The sequence below is a fragment of the Muntiacus reevesi genome, chromosome 4 (assembly GCF_963930625.1).
Source record: "Muntiacus reevesi chromosome 4, mMunRee1.1, whole genome shotgun sequence".
Lineage (NCBI taxonomy): Eukaryota > Metazoa > Chordata > Mammalia > Artiodactyla > Cervidae > Muntiacus > Muntiacus reevesi.
Genome location: NC_089252.1, coordinates 50,309,348 through 50,327,495, shown reverse-complemented (window position 1 = coordinate 50,327,495; position 18,148 = coordinate 50,309,348). Strand labels below are relative to the sequence as shown.

Genomic DNA, 18,148 nt, shown 5'->3' with positions numbered 1-18,148 from the left:
ATTTAACACATCCAGTGACATTTCATTTCAATGACTATATATTTTTCATGCTTAAAGTTTTTATTTTTTTCTATTCATTTATATAAATTATTTCTCAAATCTGGATTGGCCTTTTGAATTTTTTGGAAAGAACCTTGTTTACATGCTTTGATTGCTTAAGTGTTGTATATTTGAGATCTGAAGTTTCATGACTGGAATACTGGTAGTTATCAATATAAAATAATTTACCCACTTCACGTATATATGTATGAATATGTGTACATGTTGTCACACCTCCTGTCATTCTGAACTTCCTGTTTCCTTCTAAGAACACTTTTAGAGACGGAAATGTCAACCCAGTTCAGTATTCTTGCCTGAAAAATCCCAGGGACAGAGGAGCCTGGTGGGCTGCAGTCCATGGGGTGGTACAGTTGGACACTACAGAAGAGATTTAGCATGCATACGCAAGAACACTTTTGACCACAAGGGATCCACCTAGAGAATTCAGGGACGCGGATATTTCCGGGGGGTGGGGGGTGTGTTATGCAGCCCACCACAACTCTTCCATGCATTCTCTTCTTCTTCCTTGTTGCTTTTCTACTTCTACTCTTTATTTAATTTCTTCCAATTAGTAAAAAACTTATTTTTATCATTTCTCATTCTTCTGCCTGGAGATCTCCCACTTTTCACAGTCTATTTTTTTGAATGCATATGATAATTCTGATACACAAAGTTTCTTCTCTCTGGGTAATCTCATCATCTTAGATTTTATGATTATTCTTAAAATAAACTTTAATGTGATTTTCCTCAATGCCATGTGCCCAGGGAGCATCACCCCTATCATGCAGATTTCAAAAGACAGAATTTCTTTTGTGGCTCATTTTGCAAATGAAGTGAATTTGCAGTAATCCCACTTTACTATCAGGCTAATAGGGCTAATTATCTATTTCCTGGAGGCGGGAAATGAGAGCCTGTTCTTAGATTCAGAGTTTTTGCTTACATCACTGTTGCATTTTCAGGATTCTCTGCACTGGTAATTTTTGCTAGCCAAGCTCCTCCATTTTACAGTAAAGGTTTAATTTATATCATTATTAATTTGTATAACAATTTCTACCTGTTCACTTTAATTTTATTTTAAAGCAGCACAAATGGATACCCATGCTCAGTTTCCTGGAGAATGCCTTGCTGAAATTAAACAAAAACTCCTTCATATCCTATGCAAGACATTTACATAAGAGCTTTGGGGAATTCTAATGATTTTGTTTTTTTAAGCTGAAATTTTGAGACACAAAATAAATATTTTAAAACTTCCCAGCTGTTAGTAATAGCAAACATGCTTTCAGGGAACCCTGAACAGTGAGGTTTGGCTCTATAATTACTTTAACAAAACATCTTAATTAAAAGGGTAATCCATAAGGAACTGGAGTATTTCTCCAAATTACTGCTTTTTAAAAAAATTTTAGCATATTATTTTAATAGCTAGATTATACTGAATAATCATTACACAGTTTACACACATTCTTAATTGTATGATATCAAAGTCATTTCTAAATTTGTATATCGTGAATAATGCCTCACTAAATATATTTTGCCCAGTGCTTCCCACCCCACCACCCTTCCATCACCCTCAGATAATTTCCTTATGTAAGAATCCAGGAAGCAGAATTTGCTTATGTCACTTAACGTATATTACTATTGATCTTCACACTTTAAGCCAAAGCCAAACAGAGAAGGCAAGAGAAACTACAGAAGTCATACAAAGACAGGGAATGGCTTTCATTGCTTTCAGCTATCTGTACGCACCACTGCTTCTGTTGAGCTGACTTGCAAGGCTTAAAGTTATCACCCTAATGAATAAATCACACTTTGGAGTTCACAAGGAGACTCGAAAGCAAGGAGAGACAGCTATCCAATAACATACACCTAGAAGGTCCAACACTGGGCCTCCCTCCCAGCACAGATTTCTCTGGCTACAGCAAAGAATTCCTCTCATTTCAAGTGGTTTTCACAAAGATTGCTTACTCCTTATCCAAAAGCTTAAAGGAAATCAAAGCCATTCTATATGGAAATCTGACTTCAGAAAGCTTAGCCTTGAAAACTCTGATAAAAATCATCTAAATCTCAATTTATAAATTAAACATTTACTTGAATAAGTTAAAATCTCAGATGAAAATTTAAAGAAAACTCCCCTAGCTTAGATACATGTATACGTTTATTCTATAGACTCTACATAGATTCCATATTCTATGCTATTTCTATATTTTCAGACAGAGAGAAAGTCGTCAGGCTGCATATTCTTTTGGGGCTACTAGCGACCACTTCTGAGCTTGTCCATTTATCCAAATGTTAATTCTTATCCGAGGTTACCCTTTTTAATACTTGAATGATGCAGTCAAATGAAGAAAAACTGGAGGAAGGAAGAGGAATCAGATTCAGTTTCAGGGAGTAGCTCAGTGAAAAGAGATCATGGGTCAAGAAGTTGAGAAAGCCTTAGGATCAAATGTCTGGTCTTTTAGTGCAACAAGTGAAAACAGTGCTTTACAAAGCAAGTGAAACACATCTGCCCCAAACTTCTAAAGTTAAATGCCCTGACTATTAGTTTCCACTCTGTTTTAAAGGCTAATGATCTCAAGGAGTGTAGAACAGGTGTATGCACACTCAATCACTCTGTTGTGTCCAACTCTTTGCAACCTAATGGACTGTAGCTTACCAGACTCCTCTGTCCTTGGAACTGTCCAGGCAAGCATACCGGAGTAGTTTGCTATTTCCTTCTCCAAGGAATCTTCTCAGTCCAGGGACTGAACCCACATCTCGCCCATTGCAGGCGGGTTCTTTACTACCACTGCTCCACCTGGGACACCCTAGTTATCTCAAATCATAAACTGTAACAGCATTATGTACAAGAAATACGGACTCCGCTAGCTTTCTTCAATTAGTTTGTATTTACATTTTATCAGATTGATAATGTTCATGGCCAGTTCTTATGGTCCACGATAACTGTTTGAACAATTTTAATCCAAAGATCTAAACAAATCTAACCCAATGAAGACGTGAAAGAATGAGCGAAGAGGCAATAGATGAAATGTGCTGAAATGTGTTACGGTAATTGGTTGGTAAAGGAGTATGAGTGAGGATGAATTCTGAACTAATAATGATAGACATGCTTTTACTTAAGTCATACTTTTTGAAGAATGTTTACTATTCTGTCCTACACACCCTTCCCTGTGATCCTAGCTGTCAGTCCACGTTCCCTGAAGTTTCTAGTTTAAGTACTATTTGTTCTTATGAAGCCTGCTCAATCACTGCAGCCATTGTTAATGCCTCAAGAGAGTTATTCCTGCTTTTCACATTTGTACTGCTGGTTACATGGCACACCATAGGTACTGAATCAGTACTCAAATAAGGAGAAACAAAGGGAGATGCTGCATGCAGAAGAGAGATACTATTAAGCTAAAAACCTGGTAAAGTTCAAACATCCAAAGAAATAGCATTTATTCAGACTCTACGCAAGAGCTCTGCATAGAGGTTCTTGATTGGCATAGACGTGTGAAACTGGCTTCCCTGGTGTTGCAGTGGTTAAGAGTTCGCCCTTTCATTGCAGGGACAACAGTGTGATCCTTAGCCCGGGAAGATCCCACATGCTGCAGGGCAGCTAAGCCCATGTGATGCAACTGCTGAAAGCCATGTATTCTACAGCCTGCGGGGTTCAACAGGAGGGCCACTGCAAGGAGAAGCCTGCTCACCGCGACTAGAGAAAGCCCTCACAGAGCAATGAAGACCCAGCGCAGGCAAAAGTGATACTAAATAAAAATAAATTTCAAAAAATTTAAAAAAGAGAGAGATGCATGAGATGGAGTCTACTTAGATCAAAGGGATATGAAAAGAATGCAGTTAAGTGGGAGTTTTGTGCCATCCCAGGAGCTGTGATTTTACATTTGGTTCTTCTTATAATGTGAGTCATTCAGAGCAAGGAGTAGCAGTGCGTAAGTCAGTGGAGCATCCCACTCATCCCGGGTATTTTATGGGAATTTCAGCACCTCCACTTCATTTATTTTCACTCTTTCCAGTAAGAGACATAGTCCCTTAAGGTTGGGTAAATGATATGACCTAATTTCCTAGAATCTTTTGTCTTGAATCACTATTTTTATCAGCACTGGGTCAGTTCTGCAGGATTCGTGGACACTTAGCTTTGATGAACTGCACTGGACATCAACTCACCCAACCTGGTCTTGAGCGTCAGCTCCACAGTTACCAGCAGAGTGAGATCAAGTGAGTTTAATTTTCTTAGTTTAAGTTACTCTTTAAAACTAACGATAATAATATACACTACAATTTGAGAGAAGAGAGTATAAAACACAGTATATAATGGTTAAAAGTAATTTTTCAAGTAAAATACAGAAATGAAGAATTCCTATAGCATATCCTAGCCATCCTTGTATTGTTTACATGAGACTGATCATGTTCTCATGACTTGGGCCCAACTCTCCTGACCTCCTCGTCATACTTCAGACACCAACAGGGCTCCGGTCTCTGGATGTCTATTCTTGCTATTCCTTCTGCACCAGGGGTGCTCGTCTGAACTCTTTGCATGGCTGTCTCCCTCACTGTCTCAAGATCTGTGCTCACATTTTGCCTAATCTGCAAGATCTTCTCAAATCCCGATATAAAAGAGTTCTCCCTTCATCATTTGTTATACTTTCTGCCATACTTCCTTTTTTTCACATCATTTGTCACTACCATTTCTACCTTGATAAAATTTATACTCTTTGAGAGTAGTGACATTGTTTATTGTTTTGCCCCTAGAACCTAAAATAATGCCTGGTATAGAAAAACTTTCAAGAAGAAATATATGTTGAATGAATGAACACATGATTTAAACTTCCCTAATCCATTTCTGAAGGGTATACATTCTGCAAAGCGTGACTTGATGTAACTCCATGACTTCTTGATTTATCAAAGACAAGTTAAAGAATATTTATTTTCTAAGGCTCAAGTTATGTTATTGTAGAGTAGTCCTGAGTTGGCCCATGTATCAGTTCAGCCACTCAGTCGTGTCTGACTCTTTGCGACCCCATGAACTGCAGCACTGTTAGGCCTCACTGTCCATCACCAACTCCTGGAGTTTGCTCAAACTCAAGTCCATTGGGTTGGTGATGCCATCCAACCATCTCATCCTCTGTCGTCCACTTCTCCTCCCGCCTTCAATCTTTCCCAGCATCAGGTTCTACTTCTAATATACTTTTTGGGTTTTAAACAGGGTATTCTCTTCAAAATGCAAACATAATGGTCAGTTTTTTAAAAAAAATTCTTTCATGGCTTGCTTAGGATAAAGCAGGTTATAGCCTTAATGACATTCCTAGGATAAAGTTCAAATCTTTATTTTGGTCTTGCCAAATGTAGAATCTGCCTGTCTTGCAAAAGTAATTGCATGCCATCTCTGTGTTTCAGCCCCGATGGTCTCTATTTCAGACCCTAACAGCAGCACTAGGACCTGTGCTGACTTCAAACTTGCATTTACTTTGCCTTCTACTTCTCCTCCTCAGTTTCCAATGTGTGCTTTGCAATGATAATTCTTGTTGATGCTTCAGGTCTCAATTTTAAATACAAATGTCCTCTACATCTGCCTGTTTGCCTATCTATCTTTCTATCTAGCCATCCATCCTACGTTGAACTATAGGATACTGCGCATATTCAGACTTGTACTATAACAGTGGTGATTCCCACTAACTTCATTTAGAATGTTTGTCTTTCTAAGCTACATAAGGAAAATAATCATATCTTTCTTATTTATTATTATATCCTCAGAGCTCAGCACAATGCCTGATGTTAGGAAAATTTTCTATAAATATTCTTTGAATTAATGTGCTATTACATAGCAGTGATGATCAGTATTGTGGAAATAGCATTTGTTGATTGTTACTGCCAGCATAATCATGCTGTAAAACCAAGACTGTGACTACATTAAAACAATTGGATGCAGTGAGTTACTTAGAAAGAGAAGAAAGGAAAGATCAAGGAGGAAGAAAACTGAAAGAAGGACCCTAGGGAGGAGAAACGGAGAACAGATCTGAGAAATGGTGATGGAGAGGAGAGAGGGAGAGAGAGAAATGAGAGGGAAAGAGAGAGACAGAGAATTGTCAGTTTCCAGTAACTTGAATATTTTCAGGTCTTGTCAGTGAAGAAGTACATGAATTCCATTTTCAACTAGTTAGGTAGCCATCATATTTTCAATACACATGTGTTTATTCTTTTAGCCACTTTTTTCTTGGTCCCAGTTTGGATCACCTAGTTTTAAGTCTACTGATTTTAACTTCCTTCTTTTTCAAGTATCATTCATTTTTTTATAAATTTCTACTTCATGTATCTGTAACTGTAATTCTCTAGAGTGTATTTCTGTTTTATTATTTATATTTTTATTTATTCTATTATTCATTTTTCCATTCTTCCATTACCCCTTTCTCTTGAATTTTATTTTTGTATTTAGGCATGATGTTTTTTATTTCAAGAAGTACTTCTCATCTGACAATTTTGAAGACTTTGTTATATTGAACACATTGATATGTAATTTTATATGAACCTCAATATCTCATCCACAAGTATTTCAGATAACTATCAATTAAGAAAATAGGGCAAAAAAAAAAAAAAAAAGAAGAAGAAAATAGGGCAGACTGTCCTTTATGTAAAAAAAGTGCCAAACATTAATGATCATATCCTAAGTCAGTCAAAAATACATATTGCTATTTGCAGAAGCATCATAAAAGAGCCAGAGAAGTTATATAAAATAATTACATTTTATGATTATTATCAGAAATTGCAGGCATTCCACTGAAAAACATGGTTAAGATCAATTACTTCAAATAAAACAAATAGAAAAAAAAAGGTCATTTCAAATTTTTTGAAAAAAAGTGATTTGTTATGAAGACTATAATTAATTTATATTTATATGGCATGCTGAAGACTCTATATTCATTCAGGGTTTTTTGATTTGTTTTGTTTTGCATCTAAAGATACAGGAAGAAGAAACATCCTTAATGTGGAAGTTCATCCATTTTTAAAGGTATTCTTTGAAGCTGAAGTAACAAAGAAGGCAGAAAGCAGAGTGACAGTGATGGGGAAAGGTCTTACCATCCAGATCATTCTCCGGAGTCTCTGCTGTGAACCAGTTGGAAGGCGGGCCAGTGCCGTTGACTGTCATGGCTGACACCTGAAAACTGTACTGACTTCCTTTCTCCAGTCCTGTGAAAGAATTTTCCATAGAAGGAGAAAAGAAAAAAGTTACTGAATAACAACTTTTAGTGGGTTTTAAAAGTTTTAGCAAAATTTCAACAATACTAAACATGCTTTACATTTTCTGTGATTGTTGTGGTAATTACTGTTATTCTGGCCAAAAGGGTTGGAAGATTACAGCCAGAAATCAAATTATTTTTCATATATTCTCATTTACTTTTCCCAGTTTACAAAAATGTATCCTTGAAAACAGCCTCAGGGCAGATGCAGAATATAAAATATGAACGATGAAGAAATAATCAAAAACAGCAAGGATCATTTTTCCTCACAGTCCAGAAGAGACCTGCCTATAAATCAAGAACAGTCAATCTAAAAATTTATGCTCCATCATTCATTCAAGGTCAGTGATTCCTTTGGGCAAAGAAAGAAAACTCCAAAGCCACTGTACTTCAGCTGAAAATACTAGGTTTTCGTTTCTCAAAAACATCGCTAAGGCATATTTGCTTTGCATTAGGTTCCACACTATAGTATGAAGAAAATCTATTTCTGTGATAACTTGGACATGGATTGCAGTCCTCAGTGATGACCTCTGAGCTGATTTTCCAGTACACAGAGAGAACAGGTAATAAGAGAAGCCCTGTGCATCATGATTCTGTGTGATATGTATAAATTTTTAATGTGAGTAACTTTCCTTTTATCTGAGTTTCAACATAGCTCATCAACATGACACATTATTATTATAAAACAAATAATGCCTGTCAAAAAACCATATGACTTTCCTGAGACACTTAGGACTCAGTGTAAACCAACAAGTTCTTAAACCTTAAGGGGTTGAACAGCACTGATAACAATTAAAATATCATCTCTCTTTTTTCCCCATTAATTTGAAATGGCACAAACATTTGGAGCTAAGGAAAAATCATAAATAAAATAGCCTCTTAGAGAAATGCTGCTTCTATTAAGTACAAAGTTGTGTATATATTTTTGTACAGAAAGATGACTAATTCTTGGTACTGAGAAGAATTATAACTTGCTACTAATAGATGGCTTTTAAGCCATGGGTAGAGTGAATTTGTTACAGTTGAAGGTGGTGATCTTCAGTAACTAGGACTTTTAGAGAAGACAGTTTAATAAACTCACCCACACACAATACTGGCCACTTAAGATGCTTCTAATTTTATAAAACAAATTAGAAGGCATGGGTTGAGAATAACGTTGGTACTGTTGTTTCTATTATTATGAATGCTTTCATTGTACCTCCTTAGAGTCACTACAATGCCTGACTCATGTTTCAACATAAGACAACTGTTGAAAGATCCACTAAAGCAAGTCTTAGCACTGCGGAAATATTAGGTTACAATACAATACCCAACACCATCAGCAAGGTGGCGAAAGGATGCTTTTGAACATAAAAGCTGTGTGCTGCTTTAGGTAGGCTTGTGCTCACCCTGACCTGTCCCTTAATTAGCAAGGCATCAATCTGATATTTGTTAACATTTTTCACCCTTTCTTGGGTACTGCTGTTGATTCCTGAGGCAGAAGGATTGCAGAGCTGTCTGGGAAATCAGAAAGCTCACAGGAAGAGAACTTTGGGAAGAAATGTTTACCTAATCATTGCAGCTCATGATTGTCATGGTTGTCTCACCTGAAACAGTTTGTATTAAGGAGAAATTTGACTTCATTTTTCTCTGAAATGGATGGACAATTATGTCAACGCCATCTCCAATGAGTGATGTGGAATATCATCTTTGATGGTCAGTTTTATATGTAAACTGGAGTAAGGCTAAAGTCTCCTCAATCAAACACTTATTGTTGCTGGGAAGGTATTTTTGTAGACATGACTAAAGTCCATAGTCCATTGATTTTATATAAGGGATATTATCCTAGATAATTTGGTAAGCCATATTTAATCAGGTGAAGGATCCTAAGAGCAGACTGAGGCTTCCCTGAAAAAGAAATTTCACCTGTAGGAAGCAGCTTCAGCTTGAGAGTTCCAGCTGCCTCTCCCGATGGCCTGCTCTGTTGATTTTGGAATTTTCCAGCCCACCATCACGATCAATTAAGCCAATTCCTTGCAACAAATCTCTTAGTATATATCTCCACTGATTCCATTCCTCTGGTCAACATATGACTAACACATCAACTTCTTACATGCAATATTTTGACACACAAATGGAAATCTTTCTGAATGCCCTATATTCTGTCCCATTCATTTGACTTTATAACAAGTGATGTGTTGCATGCAGACTTTACTGGTTTTAATATAACTTAATTAAAATATCTCACTATAAATCAGATACACAAATTTCTCTTTATAATTTTGCCAAAATTCAATTTACATATTTTGAGTTTAGGCTCTGTCAGTATCATTAGTTTTGAGTAAAATGAAAGCTGACTAATAGCCTGAGTAATAATTTGAAGTAACTATTAAAAGGCAGTTAAGAGACCATCCATTGTTTCCCCAGTAGAGTCTCACCTGGCACCCCCCACCCAGCTACTTATCAGAATATATATTCTAACCAAACACAGTAAAGTAGCTTTTCATATCTTTCTATGATATCATTAGAGAAGTTTTAACCCTCTGTACAGATGACACTAAAAATCCTGCCAACTTTTCTTGTAATACTATATTTTAGCTTAACTTTTTAAAATTTTGCATTTTATTCTAGAATTTTGCTGTGGAATCTCACTAATAACACCTAGAAATTCTAGATCAAGTATAAGAAAACATTTAAAGATATAGAAAATATTCCATTATTAAAAGAGATTGTAATGCTTAGTCAAACAGCCCATCTAATGCTGTTCATCCAACTAAGTGATCCCGTAAATAAAGCAGGGATATTTCTGGAATAAGAATTTCACCATGGGAGGGAATTCACTTCAACAGTTCTGTTGGTTAAATAAAATTATTCTTTAGATTACATTGAATCTACTTTACTGTAGCATTACCTACAGATAAATTTGAGTTTTACACAGTGGGATTAAAAATAAGTTAAATTCCACTTTCAAGATACTTTTACCCAAGTCTTCTGATCCTAAATTTGGTGCCTTCAGGTCCACATCTTTATCAGCAAAATTAAACCTGTGACTCTCTTCTAAATTAGGTAAGGGAAGTACAAAGCAATAGGCAAAACCAGAAATGTTTGCTTTTCAGAGTCAGTCAAGGACATTCCCTGAATTCTAGCCTGCAAATGTTCCTGCTTCTTTGTTGTGAGGGGTACTTGGCCAGACAAGTTTCAGACGGGCTACGTGTATGTGTGTTAGTTGCTCAGTTGTGTCTGACTCTTTGAGATCCCATGGACTGTAGCTCTCCAGGTTCCTCTGTCCATGGAATTCTCCAGCCAAGAATACTGGAGTGGGTTGCTGTTTCCTTCTTCAGGAGATCTTCCCAACACAGGGACTGAACTCAGGTCTCTCTTAATCTCACTTTCTCACATATAGTTATTAGGTAATAATACCTGCATTTCTATCTTAGAGTGTTCTTTTGAGAATCAAATGGCAAAACTGCTTTCACAAATAACTTATAAAATTAGACATTTGATAGACATCAAGATACCTAACATTTGCAAATTATTTTCTCACTTGAAACACTCCATTGATGGATGGATAGATGGATTCATTCATTCATTCATTCACTGGTGACAGGATAGAAGGAAACCAATCTGTAAACGAAAACTATTTTCTGTGTATATTTCTCAAAATTATTATCTGAGATGTGTTTTCAGAGTTGTACTAATGAAAGCATTAACTAGGATTTTAAATCTAAATAGGTAGGGAAGTTTTGACTTAATCTCTTCTAAAGTTACTCAATTCCTTTAGCTGCCAAGATAATTTTCAATTTTTATTATTCAATATATAGCTCCATCTCTGAGTTATTTCACTGTTCCTTTACATACTCACACAACCCATACTCATTGCCTATGGTCAACAATATATTACCGATAGTTTAAGAGTTAAGAATTCAGGTGTTCAGTTTAGGCAGAATTAGATTCAAATTTTTGCTTTACCACCTACTAACTGCATGATCTAAAAAACTTTCTAGCCCTCTTTCTTTGCCTAAGATGTCTCATCAATAAAACAGAGTCTATGAATAAAAAATTATTATAAAGATTACATTTTAAAACAGACAAAGCTTTATTTTCTTATCATGGATCTTTTTTAGCTATATACTTAATATTTCAATAGTTGTGCATAGTTAACGTATACATTTTAATGAATTTAGACCTATGCATAAACTATGATACCACCACTACAAATAAGGTAATAAACCTACATATCACTTCCAAAGACCACTTTTCTCACGCTGCTCTTTTTTTAATGATAAGAACCCTTGGCATGAGACGTCTTCTAAACAAGGTTTTAAGTGCAAATACAGTATTGTTATCTATCGGTGCTACGTTGCACAGCAGATCTCTGAAACTTATTCGTATTGCATAACCGTAATTTTACACCCATTGAATGACTCTCCATTTCCCCCTCCCCCTCTCCCCTGGCAACCACCATTCTATCCTGTTTCCATGACTTTGACTATTTTAGATACCTCCTATACATGGAATCATGGTATTTACCCTTCTGGGACTGACATTTCACTTAGCATAGCATCTCCAGTCCATCCACTTTGTTGCAAAAGGCAGAGTATTTTTTCTTTTCTGTGATAAGGCTGAATAATATTCCATTGTATGCATATACCACAGTTTCTTTGCTCACTTGTCAATGGAAATTTGGGTTGTGTGAATACTGCTGTAATGAATATGAGAGTGCAGCTATGTCTTTGAGATCCTGACTTTGATTCTTTTGGATATGTACTCAGAAGGTGGGATTAGTGGTTCACTTCAGATTTGTTTTCAATTTTTTGAGGAACCTTCATATTGTTTTCAGCATAGGAGAAGTTGCCAAATTTGCTATTGCTGTTATGACTGTTATAAATGTTAAAATTGCTTTTAATATCAGTGATCATTTACAGATTCATACAACAGCCAGATTCACTCACAATAAAGTAAGCTAAAGATGATAACACTGGATAGTTCAAAGAGTACATAGCTAGGAATCAGAGCATCTGTGATCTAGTTGAAATCTATACCTTTAGCTAATGGTGGATCTTAGCAATGTCACTCTTCAAGCCTCCATTACCTACCTCTTCATTAAACAAGGGCTTTGGACGCGATGAATTGCATGCTTTCTGCTCTGTTTGTAAGGACCTATAGTTCAGTCTCAGTCTCTGTAGATCTAACCCGTGTCTCCTGTGTCTCCTGCATCGGCAGGCTGACACTTGACCACTAGCACCGCCTAGGAAGCCCCATCTAAGTAAACAGGCCTTTCTCACAGGAGGACTGGGACTGCATATCAGTCTGCTCTGTGTGTAGTGCCCTGGGGGTGGTGGTCTGTTAAGAACTATCTTTTCCAATTATCATGGTCTCTTGGGATTCAGGAACACAAGCCCTATTAACCCGCAAGGCCAAGTCAAGGGGTGTGCATGCCTGTGTGGATTGCGCATACCCACTGACTTTAGCTAGGTAGCAGGAAAGGAAAAGGAAAACTTGCTTTCTTGTTTCAGGAGGGCATTAAGGAAATGACTTACTGTATGCACCCATGGGCTTCTGCAGTGGAACACAGGAGTGCCTTGACTTGGGTGGGTGGGAGGGGTGTGTGTGTGTGAGCGCACACACGCGTTTACACAGCTTCCTAGCTGCTTCTAAGTATGTGTGCGGTACTAAGTCGCTTCAGTCTTTTCTGACTCTTTGAGGCCCAATGGACTGTAGCCCGCCAGGCTCCTCTGTCCATGGGATTCTCCAGGCAAGAATACTGGGGTGGGCTGCCATGCCCTCCTCCAGGGGATCTTCCCAACCCAGGGGTTGGACCCAAGTCTCTTATGTCTCCTGCTTTAGCAGGCAGGTTCCTTACTGCTAGTGACACCTGGGAAGCCCTGCTACTAAGTATAACTTTAAGTATAACTTCAAAGTAAAACTTTATTCTAAAAGAATGACATAGGAAACAATGCTTTTTTTGTTGTAAAAAAGAGATATTGCTGAAAGTAGATTGTCTTCTGCTTGTTTCTATCTCCAAAGATAAATGCCTTCAAACTCTTAATTCCTCAGTTCTATTTCTACTTTCTTAGAATTTATGGTCAAGAGATGATGTATTATTCGAAGAAAATAATTTCCCTTTATTCCCCTAATGTTAACCTTGTTATAAAATTGCTGTGCTACTGTTTCGATGTTTCAGGCCACAAAATACCAATTCATGTTTACCACTACGTTTATTCTTGTGTTGGCCACGAAGCATGAGAAAATTCTAGTATTCAATTCCAAATAACCTCCTCTGAAGAGCACTCAAAAATTAAAAACAGTACTTTAAAATTTAGTTGACTTGGGTTCCCACAATAAAATTGATAGCAGTGATTTAAAGTCCTTGTTATAACTCTGAATTACTTTGTTACTGCAGATGTCTCATTATCCTAGTAAAAAGCACACACAACAAAAAACACCTGTCTAAAAAACAGAACATGGTAAAAGCCAATATTTGTGTCTCTACACCTGAATATTTATATCATCCAAAGGAAGCACTCTGGCATTTTCAATTTTCTAACAGCCAAATCAATCTATTCATGTATTTTAAAGGTACTAAAAACATGGGGGCAAATTTTGTACATTTTAAAGTGTTGAAGATTTATATAGAAAATCAATTACTTCCTCTTACTACACAGTGCATACATTATAAAATATATCCTGGGGACAAGTCAAAAACCGCAGCCAATCTACCAGGGTGTAGTACTTCCTGATTCCCTGATGCTTTGTAGCATTAAAGACATTCCCACAATTTCTAGGAATGCAACATAAGCCAGGACTGACGCCAGGACACAGAACAAAGGTGAGGAAGACGGAGGCTTTGCAAAACTTGTTTTTAATGCTTAAAGAATATGATGCTATCCTCGGGGTCTTTCTACATCTCAAATTAAAAGTGAAGACTGTGTGACTTTTTTGCAATAAATATCAAGCACAGTTATAAAGATAACTGTTCAGATGATGTTTGCATCCTCAAATTCATTGTATAACAATTAAAATGAAGAAGGAACATTTTAAATAAAAGTTTCAAGTTTGGAGCCCAGATTCCTAAGGATCTATAAAGATGGGAAGGGGCATTTCAATAACAAGCTAATGAATTCATCCTGTTGCTTTGCTTTTGACTGGAATGATATGAAGTCAGAGTGAAGATGGGTTATCCTATGCTGATGAGAAGTGCTAATTTCCACATATATTTTAGATGAATAAAGATGTAGGACTGAATTATTTTTGGCTAACGACTTACTAGAGGGTATAATTGAAAATGATTGTCCTTGAGAGGAAAAGTAATAACAAGAGTTTGTAATGAGTAAAAATACTGTATCCTTGGAACATCCAAATATAGCTTTTCCTGGAAGCATAGTCTTAACAGATTTATTAAAGATCTTGGAATGGATTCATCCTGGATTACTACAGAGTCAATATTCAATGAAGGTATCCTTGTAAGAAGTGAGGACATACAGACACACAGAGGAAGTGATGCAAAGATGGAGGCAGATTTCTGAAAGATGTATCTCCAAGCTGAGGAATGTCAAGGGCTGCCAGCGCCCACCAGAGGTTAGGAGACAAACATGAGACAGATTGTCCCGCAGAGCTTCCAGAAGGAATGACCTCTACAGAAACCTTGATTTTGGATTTCTGGTTTCTCTTGGATTGGGAAAAAAAAAAAAAAAAATTATGTTGTTTCCAGCCACCACATTTGTGGGAATTTGTTATGACCCCCTAGGACTAATATAGCATCTTTGATAAGAAAAAGTCTAATACTTGCTATTCTATATCATGATCTTCTTACATGATTTTACTTTTTGTTGAGAGAAAATTCCAAACGTTTGTATATTGAGAGATTCAGAAGCTTGGCTTGATAATACTGAGCTGAATATGTTAAATCCCATTTGGCAAAACCCCCATAAATACTAAACAATTCAAGTCAGTAAGGTCTTTTGGCCACATGGTTACTACTCCTCATTTATTTTCTTGACTAACCCCTTCTTAGCTGTGCTATGGGCATAGAGTTAGTTAGTGGCATGAAATAGTCAATCTTGTAACCAAGTGTTATGACATTAGAGTCTTGATATTTTATTTGCTTTTCATTTTACATACATGGTTAAAAATACATAATTCACTGTTACATAATTAAGCAATAATCACTATTAATATTTTGGTATTTAGACTATATTATTCTAAATCTTTTCTTAAGAATTTTTTTGGTTTATAAATATGTACTCATACTTAATATTTATTTCAAACTGAGCTATTCACTTAATATGTTTTAAATATTTAGCATTTAATATTTACATTTCAATATTTGCAATAGATATACAGCATTTCATGATATGACTGTGTCTGAATTTTCTAGGTAACTGCCTATAGTTAGATACTTAGGGTCTTTTTTCTTATGCAATGAATATGTTTTTAGTTTAAAACTTTGCAAAAAAATATGTCTGCAGAATTGGAATAAATTCCTAGAAGTTGGAAACCTGAATCATATATTTACAGATACATACACACATGCACACTTGTATATAACACAAATCTCCACATTGCTTTCTGGAAAGATTCTAGAATCTTTCTGTCCCACAAGTGGTATATAAAAATTCATCTTTCTCTTATGCTTTCCAAAACAATGTATCATCATTCATTTTTATCTTTATTACTTTAATCAAAGGAGAATGCTAACTCATTTTTCTTTTAATTTGCATTTCCTTACTAATGAGATTAAACATTTTATTAGGCTTGTTGGCCATTTATAGTTCTGTAAATTGAATACACATTTCTTAGTTTTTCTACTAGAATGTTCATATTTTAATGAATTATTTTATTAAAAAAGGAAGTTTATTTTATACTTTTAATGTTTTTCATTGGAGAAGGAAAGTCAATGGTTAAAAATGTTTCTGGGCTTCAAATTCCTATATCTATAGAAATTACACTAAAATTTTTTCAGCAAGAGTTTTTAATTTTGGTGATTTCTTGTAAAGTAAAATATGTATATGTTGTGCCAAATAGTCCAATGAGAACATATACCTCATTTCAATTGCTTCTACCTTCTAATCATTTTATCAGGTAAAGGACATAGCATCTTGGCTTTCTTTAAGCTTCTTAAATGTCATGGTGTTTGTTTTCCTTTTTAAAACAGTTTTTATTGGAGTAGAGTTGATTTACAGTGCTGTGCTAGTTTCCATGGAAAAGCAAATTAAACTGACTATACATATACACCCTTCCTTTTTGGACTTCCTTCCCGTTCAGGACACCGCAGAGCTTGCAGAGCTCCCTGCAGAAAGGCAGTAGAGTCCCCTGTGTTTGCAGAAAGTTCTCATCAGTTATCTATTTTATAGGTGGTATCACAGTGTGTGCGTCAATCCTAATCTTCCAACAGAGCATCATAACTCCCATTTAGGAGACTTTGTCCAGATATAAAACAAGTCATGTGATTTTTTGGTGATCTATTTTGGAAGCACACTCACCGTTGCATTACCATTTTATAGGCATAAGAGGCACAAACTTACGGGAAAAACTAAGTTTCTATCAAGTCTCATACTGTAGGCTGAGCAAGTAGCTTAAATTGTGTGTGTGTTTTATGATTTCAGATAGAAATTTACTAGTACTCTATGTCAAGAAAGGAATAAATAAGGAATTACTTCTCATCTGTGATGAATGTTTACTTGATTTTCTGTAAGCTATGAGCTTTAATTTGCCTGCTGTCATGAATCAAGTTTATGTGCCATGACACACACGTTTAATTTGATCCACCGATTCCTGCCTTTGCTATCTGCTTTGATTCCCAAACCCTCTGTTCTCGTTGGTAGTATCAAGCCTCAAATGTTGCTGTTAGACCAAGCCATCCCCATGTAACGTGCTGATGGGCAAGCAGAGAATTCCACACTTGGGCATTTACCGGAAGGGCTGGCTTCCCAGGGGACTGTCAGGGGGTACAGAAGAGTTAACAACCTGTTGTGGGCTTACTTTGACCAATGACAGACAAGGGAGAAACGGCTCATACTTCCTATCCAGCCATCCACACTGGGCCTCAGTAGTTCAATCGGCTTCTGAAACCTCCTCTCTCCTACCCTGCCCCCCACCCCCAACACCATACAAGAACAAGCTGGTTTTAGATTTATTTGTTCTAACTTGTGGCCAGCTCAAGAAGTCATCATTTGATTTATCTTCCTCCTTGGTTCACTTCTCTTGTTCCTTCATGCTTGCCGTCCTGGGCTTGTACCCTAAATGCATTAACTCGAAGGTCTGGCTTAGGCTCTGTTTTCCAGGAATTGGACTGACAGATATTAATGGTTCCAACAGTTAAAGGAAATATATGACAATTCATCTTATATATACAAAAAAAATTATCTTAATACCACAAGGAAATTGGGTCCAGTTTTAATCCACCATGAATTTTTTTTTTTTTAAAATATTATTTTATTAGTTGGAGGCCAATCACTTCACAACATTTCAGTGGGTTTTGTCATACATTGACATGAATCAGCCATATAGTTACACGTATTCCCCATCCCGATCCCCCCTCCCACCTCCCTCTCCACCCGACTCCTCAGGGTCCTCCCAGTGCACCAGGCCCCAGCACTTGACTCATGCATCCCACCTGGGCTGGTGGTCTGTTTCACCATAGATAATATACATGCTGTTCTTTCAAAACATCCCACCCTCACGTTCTCCCCCAGAGTTCAAAAGTCTGTTCTGTACTTCTGTGTCTCTTTTCCTGTTTTGAATATAGGGTTATCGCTACCATCTATCTAAATTCTGTATATATGTGTTAGTATACTGTAATGTTATTTATCTTTCTGGCTTACTTCACTCTGTATAATGGGCTCCAGTTTCATCTATCTCATTAGAACTGATTCAAATGAATTCTTTTTAACGGATGAATAATA

The 18,148-nt window shown here is 36.5% G+C and overlaps 1 protein-coding gene across 1 annotated transcript in view; it reads right to left on the bottom strand.

Moving 5' to 3' along the window:
• DCC (DCC netrin 1 receptor) overlaps positions 1–18,148 on the bottom strand; it is an 828,232-nt gene that overhangs the window by 217,453 nt on the left and 592,631 nt on the right. The window contains exon 16 of the mRNA XM_065934991.1: positions 7,105–7,215. Within this exon, the coding sequence (XP_065791063.1) occupies positions 7,105–7,215 (111 nt within the window). The remainder of the gene's footprint in view (positions 1–7,104; positions 7,216–18,148) is intronic.